Source organism: Lytechinus pictus, chromosome 15 (assembly GCF_037042905.1).
Source record: "Lytechinus pictus isolate F3 Inbred chromosome 15, Lp3.0, whole genome shotgun sequence".
NCBI classification, from domain to species: domain Eukaryota; kingdom Metazoa; phylum Echinodermata; class Echinoidea; order Temnopleuroida; family Toxopneustidae; genus Lytechinus; species Lytechinus pictus.
The window spans coordinates 13,810,840-13,830,606 of NC_087259.1; the positions used below are offsets into that span (position 1 = coordinate 13,810,840).

Consider the following 19,767-nt stretch of genomic DNA (forward strand, 5'->3'; position numbering starts at 1 on the left):
GCGGCCGCTTTTCACCAAAATTGCGGCTCATTGTAGCAGAACAATGCGACCGGAACGGCGTAACGGAAAATATGCAAAGCCTTGGAGCGGATTTATTTCTTCTTTTTCTCGATAAGAAGAAAATGCTATGCTTTGGAGCGGCTTTCTTTGTTCTTTTCCTCATTAAAAAACAAAAAAATGATATGCCTTGGAACGGAAATTTGAGTGTAAAAATGGGGGTCCCCTCCGCGGCACATACCCACTATGCATTATATACTGAGTGCCCCCCCCCCCGGGGAGTAGAGTGTATGATTATCACGTGTCGCGCGCGACCACGTCTGTGTCGGAGCATGTAGTATAGGTCCATGATCGGAGTGCCGGAGCTTGATTGGGTCATGTTAGGAGGGATATATGTTATTGGAATTTGTGAAAGACAGTATAGTAAATGATTTGTGATTGTCGGATGTGATGATTATGTACATTATAACATATTAAAAAATACAGGGGGGAACCTGATTTCGTGGGGGTGCTGCCTATGGAAAATAACACACGCAGCACCCCCAGCACCCCCGCTTCCCAGGTCCATGGTTCCATTAACCATTTAGTCCAATCATCACTAGTCTAGTCACTAGCTCGTCTATGACCATTTCGTCTTATAACCATTTAGTCTGATATAACATTTTATTTTCATCCGTTCCGCAAAATTAACATTTATTATACCAAATGGTGTATGGCTTAAATGGCTATTGGATCAACTGTTTACTAGACGCAATGGTGAATGGACGAAGTGGTAGTTTGACCATGTGGATAGTGGACGAACTGATGGTAGACCAACTGAGAGTAGACGAGTTGGTAACTGGACGAATCGGCATTAGACCAATTAAAAATAAACCAGATTGATAGACAGACAACTAGGTTGAGAGTGAGAGAGAGGGGGGGGGGAGAGCATAAGGGGCATAGACAGAGATGAGGAAGAAAATAAATTAGGCCTATATACTCAGCAAAATGAATGGGCTTACCTGCAATAAATTCATCCTGGGTCGCGGGACTGTTAGTTTTGAAAGTAGGGACGGGGCTGACTATGCATTAAAATCACCACAATCAGATGATCATTAATATTTGACGTTTTAGTACATTTCCGGAAAAAAATGGGGGCTGAAGACACCCAACCCCCTACCCCTCCCCGCCAGGGTTCCGCTGCACATGATCACTATGCTGTAACAATGCTTTACATAATCATACAAATCAATTTAACAATGTTTAAAAAAAAATATTAATTTCGATGACATTACCATTAGTCTTTCTATTTAAATTATACTCGTGTCAACGGTTGACATCAACTTGATTTATAGGTTGGAGCACCCCTTTAAAGGGTTGGTCCGGGCTGAAAGTATTTATAGCTTAATAAATAGAGTAGAATTCACTGAGCAAAATGCCGAAAATTTCATCAAAATCGGATAACAAATAACAAATTTATTGAATTTTAAAGTTTAGCAATATTTTGTGAGAACACTCGTCATGAATATTCATTAAGTGGGCTGATGATGTCACATCTCCACTTGTTCTTTTGTATTTTATTATATGAAATTAGGTTTATTCAATTTTTTTCCTCCAAGAACTAGAAAAATTGGATTGACAACTGATTTAGTGCATTAGATATTTATTGCTGCAACTTTTTCATTATAAGGGAGACATATTATTCACACAAGTATGAAATAATGAAAAAAATATGATTTTATGTAATAACATAAGAAAACGGAAAGTGGGGATGTGCCATCATCAGCCCACCTAATGAATATTCATGACGACTGTTTTCACAAAATATTGCTAAACTTTAAACTTCAATAACTTTATTATTTATTATCCGATTTTGATGAAATTTTCGGCAATCTGCTCAGTGAATTCTACTCTATGTATAAAGATATACATATTTTCAGTCCGGACCACCACTTTAAGGATACACGAGTGATTTGCGTGCGATCTCTCAGCTGCCCTGAAAGTTCTCAATTTCTTTTTTTTTTCTGAATTAGAGATCGAAATCGATATGGTCTAAAACAATATGGTCTATACCTATATATATATTTTTTCCTGAGAAGGCACATCCGGGTTTCAAATTACATTTACCGCAAGGTGAAGGGAGATAATAACAAAGGTGAGTTTCGTGAACTTGTAGGTACACGCAGCATGCAAGGTAACTCATAAACATAAATGACTTTCAAAGAGCATATCCGGGATTCCAAATTGGTTTTATGCAAGATGAAGTGATAAAACGGGACTCAAGAAAACTCAAGATCTATAACTACGTGCGATGTAATTTACCAACGTGACATACGATATGGATTTTTTTCTTCATGAAATGAAATATGATCATGTTTCTTTATACGGATTGGAAGAGTTGGAAATTAGTTTCCTCGCAACGCAACGATTCGATGTCTGATACATTATGTCTGAGTGAAGTCATATGTTCGGCCCCAGATATTTCTAATTGTCACTTAATCGTAACTCTGCCACGCTTAATCATTAATGTCAAAGTACATAATGTATAATGTACGATGTAATAAAATGCCTTGTTCAATAAGGGCCCCATAAAGACACATGCACACCCACACCCCCTCTTTCTTTCTTTAATACTCCCACATACCCACACACACCCTTCACAGACCATGCATGTATAACTGCAAACGATTTTAGTCATTAGTCATTATACACAGAACCTGAACCACGTACATACACTCACCCAATACGTATACACTCCCTGGTACCTGGACAAACTTACACACACACACCCCACACACACCCTACTTTACACATTAGGATGAAGTAGGAGAAGTAACAGCAGCAGCAGTAGTAGTAGTAGTAGTCGTAGTAGTAGTAGTAGTAGTAGTAGTAGTAGTAGGAGTAGTAGGAGTAGTAGGAGTAGTAGGAGTAGTAGAAGTAGTAGTAGTAGTAGTAGTAATAGTAGTAGCAGTAGTAATAATAGTAGTAGTAATAATAGTAGTAGTAGTAATAGTAGTAGTAGTAATAGTCGTAGAAGTAGTAGTAGTAGTAGTAGTAGTAGTAGTAGTAGTAGTAGTAGTAGTAGTAGTAGTAGTAGAAGAAAAAGAAGAAGAAGAAGTAGAAGAAGAAGTTGAGCTTCAAAAGATGTAAGAAAACGTTCTTATAAAAAAATCACCCACACATATATTATGGTAAATATATGCCTTGAAGTTTAGCAACAGGCTGTGCTGTACATAATGGGGGGAGGGGGCTTGGTGGCGCTTGCCCCCCCCAAAAAAAATCACAACGAAGAAAAAAGATAAACGGAAAAGAAAGAGAGAAGGGTGAAATATGATACAGTATTATTTTCTGAATATCATGTGAAAATCTATCATAAAATTTGATACTAGTATTTGTAATAAAAATTTCATAATTTTTGCTCGCTCGCTTTGCTTGATCGCAACTTTTTAATAGATTTTGACCGATACGCCATACCTATTATTTTTGGAAATGTATAAATTTTATTAGTTCGTGTACCTCCAAACCATCCTTAAGTCGCAGTCACACAGTCACTTATGTTGAGCTACGTCCGCCGCGGATATAGATACGGACATGGAGGCAGCCATCCGCAGGGTCGTATGTAGACGTAAATCATCATCATCATCCGATAAAGTACAGTCCACCAGGTCTTCGTAACTGATCCGCAGTCGAACGAAGACTTACGGCGCCAAGCCTGCGAAAGTTCGAAATGTTCATAATTTCGCAGGGAGTCGCTGTGGATTTTAACGAAACTATTCGTAAATGTACGCAACAGTCCGTAGCTTGGACGCAGATCATCCGTAAAAATGTTTACATCGCGTCCAATTAGTGATTTTTAAATCCTTTTTGTACGTGGACCGATTCCCACGGGTTTTTTTTATCATGCTCTACCAAAATATGGTATCAAAAACGCTGATATGCAAAAAGTGAAAATTGATGACGTCACACCTCGGTACTCTATTCTTTTGCTCCATTATATCAGTAACGTACAAACGTGGTAGGTAAGGAGTATGTGTATGTGTCTGAGTATGATAGAGATTGTGTGTGCGCTTGTGGGTGTGTGTGTTTCCGGATGTTCGTGTGTGTCAAATGAATGTGAGGAGGTAGAGCGTTGAGAATCATTCATTTTAACTTTATTATTGTCTATTTTGCATGTATATTATCTTGATTATAATTTGTATGTATTTAATTAAAAGGGCCCAGTTGTAAACCAGCTTTTAAATTTTTGTTCATTTTTATCATGTACAGTTGAATTTGTTACTCTGCATATACAACATGTACAAAGAATTGAAATTGATAGATAAAAATAAATAGTACAGGGAATTGCACAGTTGATTTTTGCGATTATTACAGCCCAGGAACATAAAAGATCTAACAAATTCGTACAGTGGGAGGTCTTTGCATTGGCAAATTATGTCAAATTATATGTTGCAATCGAATGACAGTTTTGTTTGTACATATTTATAATTCGGGGTTAAACAGCAGAGGCAAAGTGCATGATCTCAGAAGAGAGAGATGATTCATTGATTAAGGATTTCCATCAGTTGAAATGATGTCCATTTCATTTCACCAAACTTTTGAACAGAGCATAACCTTGGCGAAAACGGAAGCTGAATATGCAATAAAATTGTAAAGGTTCGTGTGCTTATCTTATTTTCTCTCTCTTTTTCTGGGTCTTCGAAGCTCGCCAAATTGAAAAGCACAAAATATACTATGATGCTGCATTTTATAGAACATCCATATAATTTCCATCAAAAGTTACAAAGTTGTTGAGACTGGTATACTAAACAGGTAAACATAAAAAATTGAAGACCCCCCTCCGCCCCCCAAACAAAAAATGGCGCCAAAGGCTGTTAATATTGATAAAACATATGATAAATGTAAATTCACAATCTCTTTCATTAGAAATTCCTGTCACACCCCTGTGCTGTAGCATTAATTTTTTTAGATAATCTTTTAAAAAGTCTTCAAAGATTTGAAGCATCTTCCAAAATCATCGTGTGTTCCTCATGGCTCAAGTCTATCCCCTCTCCGGTTTTTTTTATATAGATATATCCCTGTATTATGAAGACCTACATGTACATCTGAATATAACCCCGGGTTGTGTCATAAATAGATGAAATGAGTGAACATACACCCTTGTTTTGTATTAACTAGTTTAGGCCTGTATTTCTTTCATCTTTCTATTAAGAAAGTGTAGTCTTCGTATTCTGACTGTGTTCATGGGCGGAAATCCCAGGGGGACAGTGGGACACGTTCCCCCTACTTAAAGTAGAAGGGGGGGACACAATATCAAATGTCCCGCTACTGTTTTTGGTCTTTTATGTATTTTTGGACGAGATGACCTTACTTTTGCGGTAATAACTTTTTTTTTTTTTGCTTGTCAAATTTTCCAGCCCCTTTTCCCCCCTACCTTTTGGGATAGATCTCCGCCCCTGGCCTGACTATGTAAGGGGTTGACTGTTCTGGTTATCGAGGGAAATTGAACGCAAGGAAGCGAAGCGACAAGAGCAGAAAACTTTGTTGTTTTACCCGTACAATTGAAAATATGAGATGAGAAAGTTCTCACAAGAACAGATTTATCTATGACATGCTCTTTATTTGTAGAATACCTAAGCCATCATATATCTTTCTCTCCCTTCTTGATAAGTGGAGGATATTAATATCTCCACTCGCACGAAATAAAACCCGGCGCTCTCTGAAATGTCTCTTGAGGAAGATTCGAGTTTCTTGCGGAATCCAACGAAACATGAGAATGGCCTCTTATCTTGACAGATGCAAGTTTATGGTCATTGGTGGCGATCGAGACGTCACACTTTCGAAGGCTGCTGTGCGAACTCAAACCCTCCTTTTCCCCCCGCATCGCTGACAACGCGTAAGATCCGTTCCTGTTGAAAAGACCTACAGATTCAACGAGGGGATACTTAGATTTGCATTCGAGCATAAACATGACAAAATCACCAGTGAATTGTTACTTTAACCCCGCCCCAGATCGTCTTATATTAAATCGAGTAGAAACATTAAATGAGCGATATCAATTTGAACTTTGGGATATTTTTGTTTTCTATGAAGACAGGAGGATGTTTGGCTCCATGCACGAATACTGTGAAGCCAAGTTATATACACAGAGGATGACATGGCGTGCATGAAAGGTGATCGATAAAATATTCCTTGCAATGACAGGAAAGCATTTATCACGCTATCAGGCTTAAGAAGGTCGGTTTTGATTTGCATTCTAATAATATTCTGATATATGTTAAATAAAGTATTACTCTTACAAAAAAAGCTATGCGGATCATAAGTCAGGTTGATTTTAGTTACCATACAGACGGTCTTTTTCACTCAAACAATATTCTAAAAATTTACGATATTTATCGATTGAATCTTGCGATTCTCATGTATCAGTATAATAACCAAGGGTTACCCTCCATTTTTAACAACATATTTCGAGTCAATAATGAAATTCACCATTACCCAACTAGACAAATCAATTTGTATCACCTGCCAAGGACTCGTACAGCATTTACACAAAACACTTTTATATTTACTGCCCCCAAATTTTTGAATCCCTTCCCCTGAATACGAGAGAGAGCTTAAGTTTTAGGTACATTTAAATTTAAAGTTAAAAAATCACTACTTGCCCCCTACTCACAACAAACCTCTTCGATTACTTGATAATCATACAGATCCCACCTACCCCTTTCCCCGACTTCCTTTTCCTTATTTGTCTTTTTCTTATCGTTATTTGTGTCTTATTCTTTCTCCTTGTCCCCCGTCCATTGTTCTGTTTTTTTTTTTTTTTTTTTTTTTTCATCCATGACCATGCATTTATCTTCCACACTTTCAGCGATTTTCCTACTATTTACGTTCCTTTGATTCGAAAGATCATTTACCAAGTTAACTTTATATTACGTTATTTACATTATTTACGTATTTTAGAGATTAGCGTCCAACAAGCCAAGCTTCTCAGCTGGTCTCTCTTTTCATTTCACCCCTTTCTTTTTTTAATATACACAAGAATACTCATGCTTTTAAGAATGTTAAGTTTTATGAAATGATGATATAAGTATCGTATTTTGTTCGTATTATTTACATTACCCAATTTTAGCAAATGTAAGGTCGTTACTTTTGTTCATTTTTGTAATTGTATTTATGTATTTGTATTTATGTATTTATGACTTGTATTTGAAAAATGGAAAGAAAAGAAATGAAATAAATCAATAAATCTAAATCTTAAAAAATCTAAAGAGATTTAATTGATACAGGGGATCAATGTAATGACTAGGAGGAGAAAGGATGCATGGGGGCCGTTTCATAAAGCTGTTCGTAAGCTAAGAGCGACTTTGAGAACGACCGGTGACCCTTTCTTATAGGAACTAAATCAACGCCAATGGATATCTGGTGTGTATCACGGACATAAAGTCGCTCGTAACTTACGAACAGCGTTATGAAACACCCACCAGTTTTTGGTAGTGTGACTGTTATACAGATTTAGAAAATCAACCGAATGGGCATAGACATAGGACGTCGGTCGCTGGAACAGGGATGCGATCCCAGGGGTGCATGCATGTAAAGCCTTGTCATATAGCGAATCTAGTCCGGGTCGCGAAAAAACAGTGGTTGCACCACAAACGCAAGATGTGGCAAACGAGGGCAGGAGGGGGGGGGGCAGTGGCGGACCGTGACCCGGAGGAGACAAAGCATTGGGGGGCACATCATTGTTCACAAACAATACAGTGCCCCTCCAATGCTTTGTCTCCACCGGGTCACGGTCCGCTACTGGGGGGGGGGGGGGGGCTTCATGATCAAATATAACGTTTACCATACAATAGGATTTTTTTTATTTCTCTATTTTTCTTGTCAAATTTTATTTGGTGACAATGACGTCAACCCCCCCCCCCCCAGAAAATAAAAACAATGCAAACCGCCAAAGTTGGATGCAATAAGTTCTTATTTTTGCAGCAAATCTCGCTGTTTGTACACATCTGCAATCTGCCCCTTCCTCATTCAAACTGGTCAAGGTTATTCATGTTTATTCAGTGGCGGATCCAGGATTTTCCAAAGGGGGGGGGGGCACATTTCCTGAGGAAAAATTGACAAGCCCCCCAAAAAGAAGATTTTTAACGAAAAATTAGGGAAATTTCGTCCACGAAAAAGTTTGACAAGCAAGCCCCCACCCCCAAAAAAGGTCCTCTCTTTCAAAAGGGGGCACACTTCTGTTTTAACGGCATTTTTACATCAACAATTTTAATTGTGCCTCTCAAGGAGGGTACGGGCCGGCCTTGCCCCCCCCCCCCTCCCGGATCCGCCAATGGTTCATTATTATTAGATAGACGCCATACACGTCATTACTTCACCAAATATAGACCAATTTCACTATTGCAACAGATTCTCAAAAGTAATTGAGTATATTTATTACATCAAACTCAATCCTGACCAGTTTGGGGTTTCGGAAAACTCTCTATTGACTTAAGAGTTTTTACAATTATACAATAGGTTATCTGGAGTTCTAGCGTATCTTTAACATAACCCTTTGGGTTTTTATGGATCTTTTCAAAGGTTTTGACATATAAAATCATCAGGCCCTTCTTTGAAAATTACAGCACTATGAAATATGTGGTGTATTTTTAAATTCGCTTTCAAGTAGTCTTTTGAAATAAAAGCAATACACCTAGTGATTTATTTATTTTTAGCTAGATCTGAGGTGTTCCTCATGGCTGAGTTTTACACCCTCTCTTGTTTTTTTTTTTTACATATATCCTTGATATATGTAATGTTTCCACGATTCTAAAATACATAATAATTGCTGATGACTCTAGTGCGTTCTTATTCGAAATGGTTTAAAGCATTTGCCTAATGAGTCAAACAATTTGAGTGGCCAGACATGGCGGATGGAGCAAAAGTTCGAACGCGAGTGAGTCAAGCGAGCAAGCAAAAGTTTTGAACTCATTTATTAAGATAATCTATTTTTTGGATATATTTTACATAATATTGAGAAGATAATATAATATTTCACTATTCCCTTTCCTTTTATTCCCTTTCATCCCCCTTTTTCTTGTTCCTGAATTTTAGGTGGGGGTCATACCCCCATCTATACACCAGTAATTTAAAGGTCGTTGAAAACAAAATCCAGAACGAACTATATACGAAAATAAATATTGACTGATTGCTTTATAAGCAATATCTCTCAATGTACGAACAACAAAATATATCAACTGTAGCAGCAGTTTCAGTCAGCAAAATGATAGATCTGCATGTAGTTCTAAAATATAAACTTTGACACTAAAAAACATATTTCTGAAAATCGAAAACAAGTTTATGTGTTCAAATATACATCTTTAATGTTATAGATCGAATTGCAGTTTAAATACACGTCAACATGGTAAAGGAAAGTCACGTTCATTGAGTGCTAACAATTATATCGACCAGTTAGTCAGAGTGCACTATAATCACAGACTCATCACAAACATGATATTGAATCATTTTATACACGTAATATTATCGTTAATCTACAGATGAAACATCGGAATTCGTGACAGGCCTAACAATATTTGAGGGGGAAATATGTCAACATTCACCGGGCGCAAGGATACGAACCAATTTCTGACCCAATTTTAAAATGATTCTTTGAGGTGTCGTGATAGATTACCCCGGAATCAATAAAGATTTTTGCAATTACTGTAATGACTTCGCAGATAACCAGTGAATTTTTTTTATGAATTATGGGGATGGATATACGAAATTACATTTCGTAGAAATTCATTCTATAGAAAACGTTACAACGGTGTTGGAAAATGAATAAACAACACTATTCAAATCCCTATGCTTGAAAAATAGAACATATTGGAATTAGAAATTAATTTGTGGGCGGGGAAAATGTCTCTAAGGAAACTATATTCAATTCCGCTTTAATAAATGTCGTGTCCCTTGCATATTGCAGAATTCAAATAAAGATAATCCCTTTCCGAAGGCGGCGGTGTCAATACAACTCTCACCCAAGGTAAAAATTCGTTATGATTATAATCACATTAATCACATTTCAATTTTATATAAATTTGATTTATTGATCACATATGAAATGCAGCTTTAAAAAATCTAGGTCAGATATGACTTAAGATCAATGAAATTCTCTGTTAGTTTAGCATAGAGCATCATTGAAATTCACAATGATTTTGAAAATTACAAGTTTCTACTTAAAAGAAGATGGGTGAACCTATCAACAATTATATGACAAGAAAATGAGATTCAGAGTTCAAGGTAATTCTTCATTTATGGTCATTCAAACTCCCACTTTCTCCTTTAAATGACAAGTCCACCCAAAGAAAAAGTCGATTTGAATAAAAGGAGGAAAATCCAACAAGCATAACATTGAAAATATCATCAAAATCGGATGTATAATAAGAAAGTTATGACATTTCAAAGTTTTGCTCAATTTCACAAAACAGTTATAATCATGCACATCCTGGTCGGTATGAAAATGAGCAGACGATGTCGTCACCCACTCACCATTTCTTTTGTATTTTATTATATGAAGTATGACAAATTCTAATTTTCTCCTCATTGTCATGTGAAACAACATTTTATTCCTCCCTGAACATGTGGAATTACCATTATTCTAACACGTAATGGTTAAATCAAATTGCTCCTTATTGTCCAGTCTGTAAAAATTGAAATATTGTATATAATTCAAACAATAAAAAATCAACAACAAAAAATTAAGGGACATCGTCGACTCTCTCATTTGCATATCTCTGATTTGTGCATATCATAACTGTTTTGTGACAAATAAGCGAAACTTGAAAATGTCATAACTTTCTTATTTTATATCCGATTTTGATGAAATTTTCAACGTTAAGATTGTTTGATTTTCTCTATCGATGGAAATCAACAATTCTTGGGGTGGACTTGACCTTTAAGTCTGTGGCAAGACATAAAGTAGACACTGCTTCCATCAGTGCCCATCCCCTGGATTTGCGATGGTCTTTTTGTTTTGCTTATCATTTTGGGGAAAGGATTGTGTCATTCCTTTATATTAAAAGAAAAAGTATAGTCAAAGCAGTAGTAGCAGCAGCAGCAGTAGTAGTAGTAGTAGTAGTAGTAGTAGTAGTAGTAGTAGTAGTAGTAGTGTAAAGTAGTAGTTGTTGTTGTAGTTGCTGTTGTTGTTATTGTTGATGTCGTCGTCCTATTATAGTAGAAGTAGTAGTAGTGGTAGAAGTAGTAGTAGTAGTAGTAGTAGTAGTAGTAGTAGTAATAGTAGTAGTAGTAGCCGCAAGTAGTAGTAGAACTATCAGTAGCAGCAGCGCAGTAGATGGGGCAATATAATTGGGAAAAAACCTAATAGCGCAATAGCGAATGTTGAAAAGGGCACAGTCCACGTTTGGAAAGGGAGAGACAGCTAGACAGACAGTGAAACAGAGACGGGGAGAGAGAGACAGACATACGGCCAGAAAAGGGGGGAGGGGAGAGACCTAAAATGTCAGTTTTCGCACATGATGTTAGAATAAAATTGCCCAATATTCAGAAGCGGATCTAGAGGGGGGGTTGGGGGGGTTGCAACCCCCCCCCCAAAAAAAAAAAATCCGGGGACCATTTTTTTAAATCTTATCTTTTTTAGATGCAAGAAAACGCCATTTTCACACACAGATTTTCAAAAATTTTCCCTACTGTGGGAGGGGGGACACCCCCCTCCCACACCCTCCCCCCTCGCTCGCTCCGCTCGCTTGGACTCGGTCGCTACGCTCCCTCGCATACCACCCCAACCCCCCCCTTTATAAAAAGCTGGATCCGCCACTGATATTCACCGTACTTTTACCATCACATAATGCCTCCAGCGCCCGTCCTGGAAAATGTGATCAAACAAGTGATTTCCTCTTTCAATATTGTATGAGCAATATCACTTTCATGCCGAAAGGCGCCATGCCATATTGTACTTTCTCAACAGTGTGCCCTTTCAATGCTTTTAAAATCATATATACGTAATTACTCGAGGGGGGGCACAAATTCGATTTGATCCAGCGAGGATGCCAACACAAACTTAAGTAACACTATATCTAGTAAAGGTCAAGTAGGCTTCTATGATGCATATTTCATGATTAAATAGAAATAACAAATATAATCATCACTTCTTCACATTCACCGACAGACATCTTCAAGACTACCTTTAATTATAAACAAAGTCAACAAGGAGCAAATAATTATGGTTACAAAAATTTACTTAGGTGCTTGTAAAAATAAATATATCTTCAATAGTGGACTGCGGTTTCTTCAACTTATCTCTCTTTCTAATTTTCCCTCCAATTTCTTACTGTCAAGTTTGTTTTGCTTATTGCGTTCATAAATAAAAACGACGACGTGCTTTTTGCCGTATATCTATACTCTAATCACATCACGTCTGAATATATTTTTGCATTAACACACTTATGTGTCGAGTTCCTGATTAAAACTGACTAGATTGTAAAAGAATAAGTTCTAGTGGTCAAAGTGGTGATGTCTGATACCAATCATTTTTTACTCAAATAATAGTTATTACTGAGATGAATAAAAATTGTTAGAATTTAGCAAACCGTTTTGAATGATGGATTCTGTAAGTGTTCCTAGTACATAATCAACAAGACCTTAACTTTTATACAAAAACATAAGTCATTAATACTACATGTTTCTAAAATAGCGACAAATAATTGAGTTCGCCATTATATATATATATACACCGTGTCTGCCTTCGAGCACCCAGCTGGTAGACAGCGTTGGTAGCCCGGAGCAGTTGCATTCCATATACGGATACAATCAATAGGCCTACATGACGGGTGATTCTTTACGGTATATGGAACGAGATTTGCTCCGGCGACAATTGCTCCGGGCTTTATTTCGTCTAAGATATAGGGTTGGGGTTAGGGTTGTAAAAGGGTTTTATGTTAGGATTAGGGTTGGGTTTAGGATCCCAGGGTATAGTGTTAAATCCAGGGTTAAGTTGGTCATTCCATTATTGAATGTGTGGGATTTGCAGAGGAGCAACATTGTCACAGGAACTTCATTGTATGGTGGTATACCCTTATCGCAAACCTGTAGACAATTCTGCAGTGGCTGAGTGGACGTCCCAGGATCGAGCCTGATTAGAAACATGAAATTCCGATGTTCGATCCTCGGCCATAATATGGAATGTTCTTTTATCCTATATTCAAATAAATGAAAATTCTATAAGCAACCTTGCTATAAACTTATGTGCATGCCCTTTTTTTAAATTTATTTATTTATTTTTAATTACTATCACTTAAGTCTCGCCTTTAAAGGGAAACCTCTTGAGTTCATCCGATCCGGAATATTAATTAAAATGTGACTGAATTGTTTGGAGAGTACACATGTACATTGTCATGGTGATGATAATTGGATTCAATTTGAGGCACGCAAACACATGTCTGTTTGCACACTCTTCATTCCCTGGAGAGTGTTCCAAACATTCGCCTTGTGAGGCAATCGCATCAGAACGTTTTCGCTCCACGATGCACGACGAATTCAGGAACGTACAAAGTGTATTGTCAAAAAGTACCTTCATGACAAAGAATAACCGAGAAGTCTTTGTCGAAAACTGATGAATCAAAACAGTAGTCTCGTCCTGGACTGCGGACTATCGACATAATTTGCATTTTTTCATCAGCTCCGAAAACTGGGTCGAAACTGCTGTTCCAATTCATCAATTTTTTCGACAAAGACCTCCCAGCCGTGCTTTGTCATTACACGGGCATTTTCAATACATTTACTGTGTTCTTGAATCCGTCATGCCTAGCAAGCAAAAATCCCCTATTAGACAAGAGATGTATAGGGAAAATGTGAATTCTATAGAGGCATTGGAAGTAAAAGAGGGGAGCAGGTTTATTTCACACAATTCAAATTTGTACATTAATGCACATGCAATCCTTCAATGAAGTCCAATGATGAAAACTCGGCTCGGCAGTATATAGAGTAAATTGTTCATTTTTGTGGAACTTGGGACTTTAAAAACTGGCGTAGTGGAATTTTAGAACATCATAGTTTGGCTAAAATGAAAAAGGAAATAAATGGTTTCTAATCTATGTCTGTTACGTTCTGAGAAGTGTTAACAAATTAGCACAATTCAATTAGAGGGCAATTAGAAAAACAAAGGAAATCTCATTTTCAGCAGAATTTTTTCACTTCATACTGCTAAAAAGACACTTAATGTATGTAATCGGATTATGTTTCTTGGGTATATATTTATTGGGTAAAACAATTAAGGAATAGAGAATTGGACAGCATTTCGTTGATTTAATACGTACTTATCATCTAACATTCTAAATATGAATGAATTGATCTATCAATAGAATAAAAAAATCACAATACAATCAGATTGAAATTGTACCAATCAATAAACACCTTCGCTTTGAATACAGACATGTTCATGAAATTTGCAAGATCACCACCAGTGTGCTTTTAAATTGGTATGCCCGCTAGCAAGCATATTAAATTGTATTTAGATACGGGTGTGGGTGAGGGTGCATGAGTGTATGTCCCTGAAAATATACAAAAGTTGAAGTGAAAAGCGTCATTAAATGATTAAAACACTGAAGCAAATTGTTTTTCTGTCTTTGATAACCAGTACTTTGAGAGATCTCTTAACGAAACATGTACAAAACAAATGGTAGGAAATACATGTACATGTATAAAGAAATGAATGAGAAATTCAAACATTAATTATGACCGTGATATTATTTTTTAGGGCCGGAGGGTTATTCATAATGCTGTGAATGCTATCTGTACAAAAAAAATATACATTTGAGCTAAATTTATCAAGTTATATCATAATATTGCACAATATGCATAAATTGGTATAATTAATTGATTATACCTAAAAATGACAAATTTTTACAAATGATACACATTATATATGCAGGATTTTGCATTATCAACATGATCCATGAAAATAAGAGCCAATTTAGAAAGAATCTTGTAGAAAGAAGATCATAAATGGTCGATTTGGCAGCCATTTTGTTTATGCAAATTAGGCGGTCAAAACGTGATAAATCAGCTTGAGAACAGGGGAGTGTTTCATCAACATTTTCATCCGACAAGTTGTCAGATCTGACATCTTTCCCTGCATGTTGATTGGCTGAAAGGCACTGTTACTATGGTAACTGTCGGATAAAATGGGACTTGTCGGATAAAACGTCCGACAAGTCCTTTCATGAAACGCTCCCCGGGTCTAATCGGATTCAGAACATAGGCATTGTGTAAAATACTCCCGTTCCCAACTCTTTTGCCCCACAATGCCTCTAGAAGATTATTCAGGCCTCTTTTTTTTTCAAAATAGATCTAGACTCTACTTTGGGAGCTTAACCAAACATTATTATGGTACAGAAAAACGAGTGATCCGTGAAAGGGATGCAGATGGTGCGGGTGTAAGCCAACTTTGAAATATGATTGTATTTTTACAATTATACTGGTCCAATTTATTGCTTTTGATTCTACACTATTTATAATAACCTGGGCGAGAGTTGCAAGTGTGTTCAATCATCACCATCATCACCACTGGCGGATCGGGGGGGGGGGGGGCACATCGGGCCCTTGTCCCCCCCCCCCTCTTGAGAGGCATGATAAAAATTGTAATGTTAATTTAACACAAGTGAGCCCCCACCCCCCTCCTTCTGAAAATCCTGGGTCCGCCCCTGATCATCATAAATCGACTCATTGCATAGGAGTGTATCTCCACTCTTTCCAACCAGTGTTTTCTTTGTTTCATAATCTTAAAAGGGGTGTGTATGCAACTTTCGTGCTCGTTTTTTCAGAGTTTTATAATTGTTTACATAATTGCATTGATTTCCATCGTGGGAAGAGAGACGGGTGACTGAAAAAAAACACGAAAAAATATCGCCATTTAGTATTTTTTTTAGCACAGATAAGATGTAAACTAACTTAGTCACGTATATGTATGAATCGATTGTAATACATATTTCGATCCTTCTATCACTTCACTATATTGTGGCTATATACCTATCCCCCTCAAAACCTCAAATGTAGGCTGGCCATATCGCCTTGAATCTCTCGGCATTTGGTTGCCACTGTGACGAGATTTTTTTAAACGAAATTGATGACTTCAGACACTCCCCTCGTGTAGGATTTTGGACAAGAACTTTGCCACTTTTGGCAGTCAATTTCACGATTTTTGTCCCTGTTTTAACTGCCCCCCAAAAAAGTCACCATGGATCTACTAAAACCGTTAACTTGGCAAGCAGAAAATGCCATATTCTTATTGCCGTCTAAATCTTATGTTGGTGAGCAAAATCACACAAATGCGCGTCCAAAATCGTTAACTTTGTGACAGAGTCGTCAGGGGACCAAATACGAAAAATTACTTTGACCTACCAAAGAAATAAATTAGATCATTGATCATTTTGACAAAATACACGTTTCAATTCGTCGTTATTCAATTTTGTACAACACTTTCGAATGTTTTTTTAAGAAACAAAAGGCGTAGACATTGACACGGACGTACGGTGCCTCGTATACCATGCAGTGAAAATATAATTACATTTTGCTTTAAAATCAAGCAGCCGTGTCATTTTCATCCTCTTTTTCACGATAGCTTTCGAAGCAAAATCTGATCGTAATGTTTACATAAATGTATGGTCCTCCTTAATCACTTCCGAAAAGAGCAGGATCTTCTTTTCACACACTCAAATAATACTTACTGGTGCACTGATATCACAAGCAACAATGTTTGTACATATTTGTACAGTGAAATTCAATCTGGTATTTACATTTTACTTATAGTTGTATAAAGTGAAAGTGGCACATCATACAAATGATTCACAGATGTCAATGTATCGGTAGGTTTTGTGAAACCCATGCATGAGGCGCAACCGAGTGGGTTTAGACTAGTTTCCATAGTTACGGCATGCTCACTAGTCCTACCGATGCACGAACAAACCTGTGTATCATTTGTTTTATAGAATGGTGGTATTTGTGGACAGTAATATCATTTTGTTTACAGCCATGCATAAGTAATTACCGGACACAAGTCATGGCAAATTTACCGGATGCATGGCTGTTCATGCGTCGGTAATTACCTGCATGATACCCATTCTACAGTATAAGTAAAAATAAACCAATTGAGGGCATGTTACAAAACCACAAAGAATCCTTTAAGTATAAAGAATTAAAGATTGGTTTGATCTTTGACAGCAAACCTGGCAGGCATTTGTTTTACCTAAAGATTAATCGTGAATAAACAGTTCTATGTCTAATATAAAAAATTGTAATTGTTGAAATAGGCAAAACAAAAAAAGACGGTTGCCTTTTCCATTTCTATGCAATCAATTGGTGGTTTTCTGACATTATATTTAGAGAAATAAATCGATTCAGCTTTAGAAATAAGAGTGCCGAACATCCCGGATTCAAATAAGGTCCTTTTGTACTTCGGCGTAACTAAATTTGTTGAGCTTAATCGAAAACATTTCAATTGTTTCGTCGGTAAAAGGACAAGGACTGTTTGAAAGACCTACGGAAATCCTGATAGCTAAATGCGTAAATGACAGGATTTGCTCCGGAACTAATGAATGGCAGGAGATTGGACGAGGCGTGCAGAAGGCCAATAGTGGGGTTGTGGAGTGGTTCTGCCCGGTTGTTATTGATGAACGTAAATGCAATATGTACGCAGTATGCAGGTAACCAACATAGAAGGAAGGTACTAAGCACTATCGCCGATGTCTTTGTGGCCTTCAGCTCGGCCGTAGTGGGACCGCGTCGGATCCTGACGACTGGAGCCTGCGATTCAGTCGGCCGGCTGTTGCTGTCGACAGAAATGACGGACAGCTGCCCGTTTTCAATCGCCTCGCTTCTGTTGAGGGCGAATTCTCGTTGCGCGTCGACACGACGCGCTTGAAGACGCGCAGCTCCTATGATGCGCGCATAGATACCAATCATGATGCAGAGAGGTACTATGACAGTAAGACCAAATTGAAAGCATGCCACCGATGGTGTCCAGAACTGGTCCGTAAAGCAGTACTCCATCACGAAAGATGCGGATTGTTTTTTTCTCCATCCCATGAAGGGGAGGGCGTGGAAAAGGAGCGCGAATATCCAAATCATGACGATGGTTATGAAAATTCTTCGTTGCGTGACCATGCGTATATACTCTAAGGAATAGAAAACGGCAATGTACCGATCGGCGGCGATGACAAGAACATGAAGTATAGATATGGTACTTGGAATCATCACAACGCTTATCATCGTCATACAGCCGTAAAGACTTCCCTTCAGTGTGTCAACAAATATGGCCGCATAATACAAGGGTATAATAGAAAACCCGACAAGTAAATCAGTGACTGCCATACTACCTACGACGTAGTAGAAGATTCTCTCCCGAAGATGAAAGCTCTTGTGCACGGCAATGATCACGAGAATGTTCCCAATGATGACAAATATTGACAGCGGCAGTAATACGACAAATATCAAAACCACGAAAATGGTGAGATCTTGGGTTTCTGGTGAAATGGTGGATTCAACAGATGCATTGACGCCAGGCACGACAGTTAACAGATCAGTGCTAACTTCGAAGTTTTCATCCAACGTCGAAACTAACAATGGTTTCAACGATGAGACTTGCGATGGAATCTGCATATTATAATTGGTTATTTTATATTGTGATGAATCTGAATTTTCGATACTTTCGATTTCACATCTTTCCGTCTAATGAAGTCTGCAAATGAGTATGAACTGATGAGAGCGGGATATTTGATTAAATATGCTTGAAACCATGCAACAAAATACATCATTTGGCGACGTTGTCGAACTCTTCATTAACTTTCAAACTTGGAACTGTGAAAACACTGCGGTACGGCAAGAGTCAAGCAAGTAACAATGCCGGCACAGAAACTCTGTTTAGATTTTCACTTCCTCTTCCTTTCTTCAAAATGTTGGCAGGATATTGCCTTATGGATTCAACTTTACTGCTGCAAAGAATTCGCCAAAGATTCTCCTTTTTATACAATCTTGTCAAACTACTTTCAATTGGTTGCAAACTTGAAGAGAAAAGATGGAAAGAAGACATGCGCACCGATTCATTTGTCCTGTCGTTATCTCATGTATCTCCCTTTCCCCCACTGGAATACATGCAGCATTACCTGTTTCCCCGAGGAGAGCCGATTTAGAGTTTGGTTGACTAATTTGTGACGAAAGCGGATACGATTTTCATTCCGACATTGTATTTCATGAAATATATTGTCGGTATGCTATTTGTGCGGGTTGGAAAGGCGCGGTAACCCATTAGGGAATGCGTTTTTATACTTTGCTTGTCAAATTACCTCCTCGTATCCCCCTATTAGTATTATTAATCCGGTTTTTTTTGTCGCGTCTTTAACATAAAGTGAATAAAAAGATATGATAAGGGGAAATGGTTTGTGACGAATGAAAGGTACTGACTCGTGATTGGCCGATGGTGTCGTTAAAGATGCGCCGGTGTACATGACATTATTACACCACGGCAAGAGAAAACAGACAGTGATTTTTGAGCGAATGGGTGAGGGTGGCGTGTGTGGGTGTGTGTGAATGTGGAGGTGCCATGGCCGAGTGGTCTAAGGCGCCTGACTAGATACATGAACTTGAAGTCTGGGGTTCGATTCCCGCCCACGCCTCTAATGCCCGTATACAGGGCGTTTGTGTCTGTGAGGGTGTGGAAGGGTGCATGGGTGTTTGTGGCTGTGGGTGAAGATGAGGGACGGACATAAAACAATTCTCATCGTTTCTTGTGCATGTAAAACTCTAAAC

At 37.9% G+C, this 19,767-nt stretch overlaps 1 protein-coding gene across 1 annotated transcript; it reads right to left on the reverse strand.

Moving 5' to 3' along the window:
* Positions 1-11,764: 11,764 nt before the first annotated feature.
* On the reverse strand, positions 11,765-18,979 carry LOC129278382 (5-hydroxytryptamine receptor 1A-like). The gene has a single exon (XM_064110703.1). It carries the CDS (start codon positions 18,619-18,621, stop codon positions 17,458-17,460), a length of 1,164 nt encoding a protein of 387 aa, XP_063966773.1. The 5' UTR covers positions 18,622-18,979; the 3' UTR covers positions 11,765-17,457.
* Between the last annotated feature and the right edge of the window lie 788 nt (positions 18,980-19,767).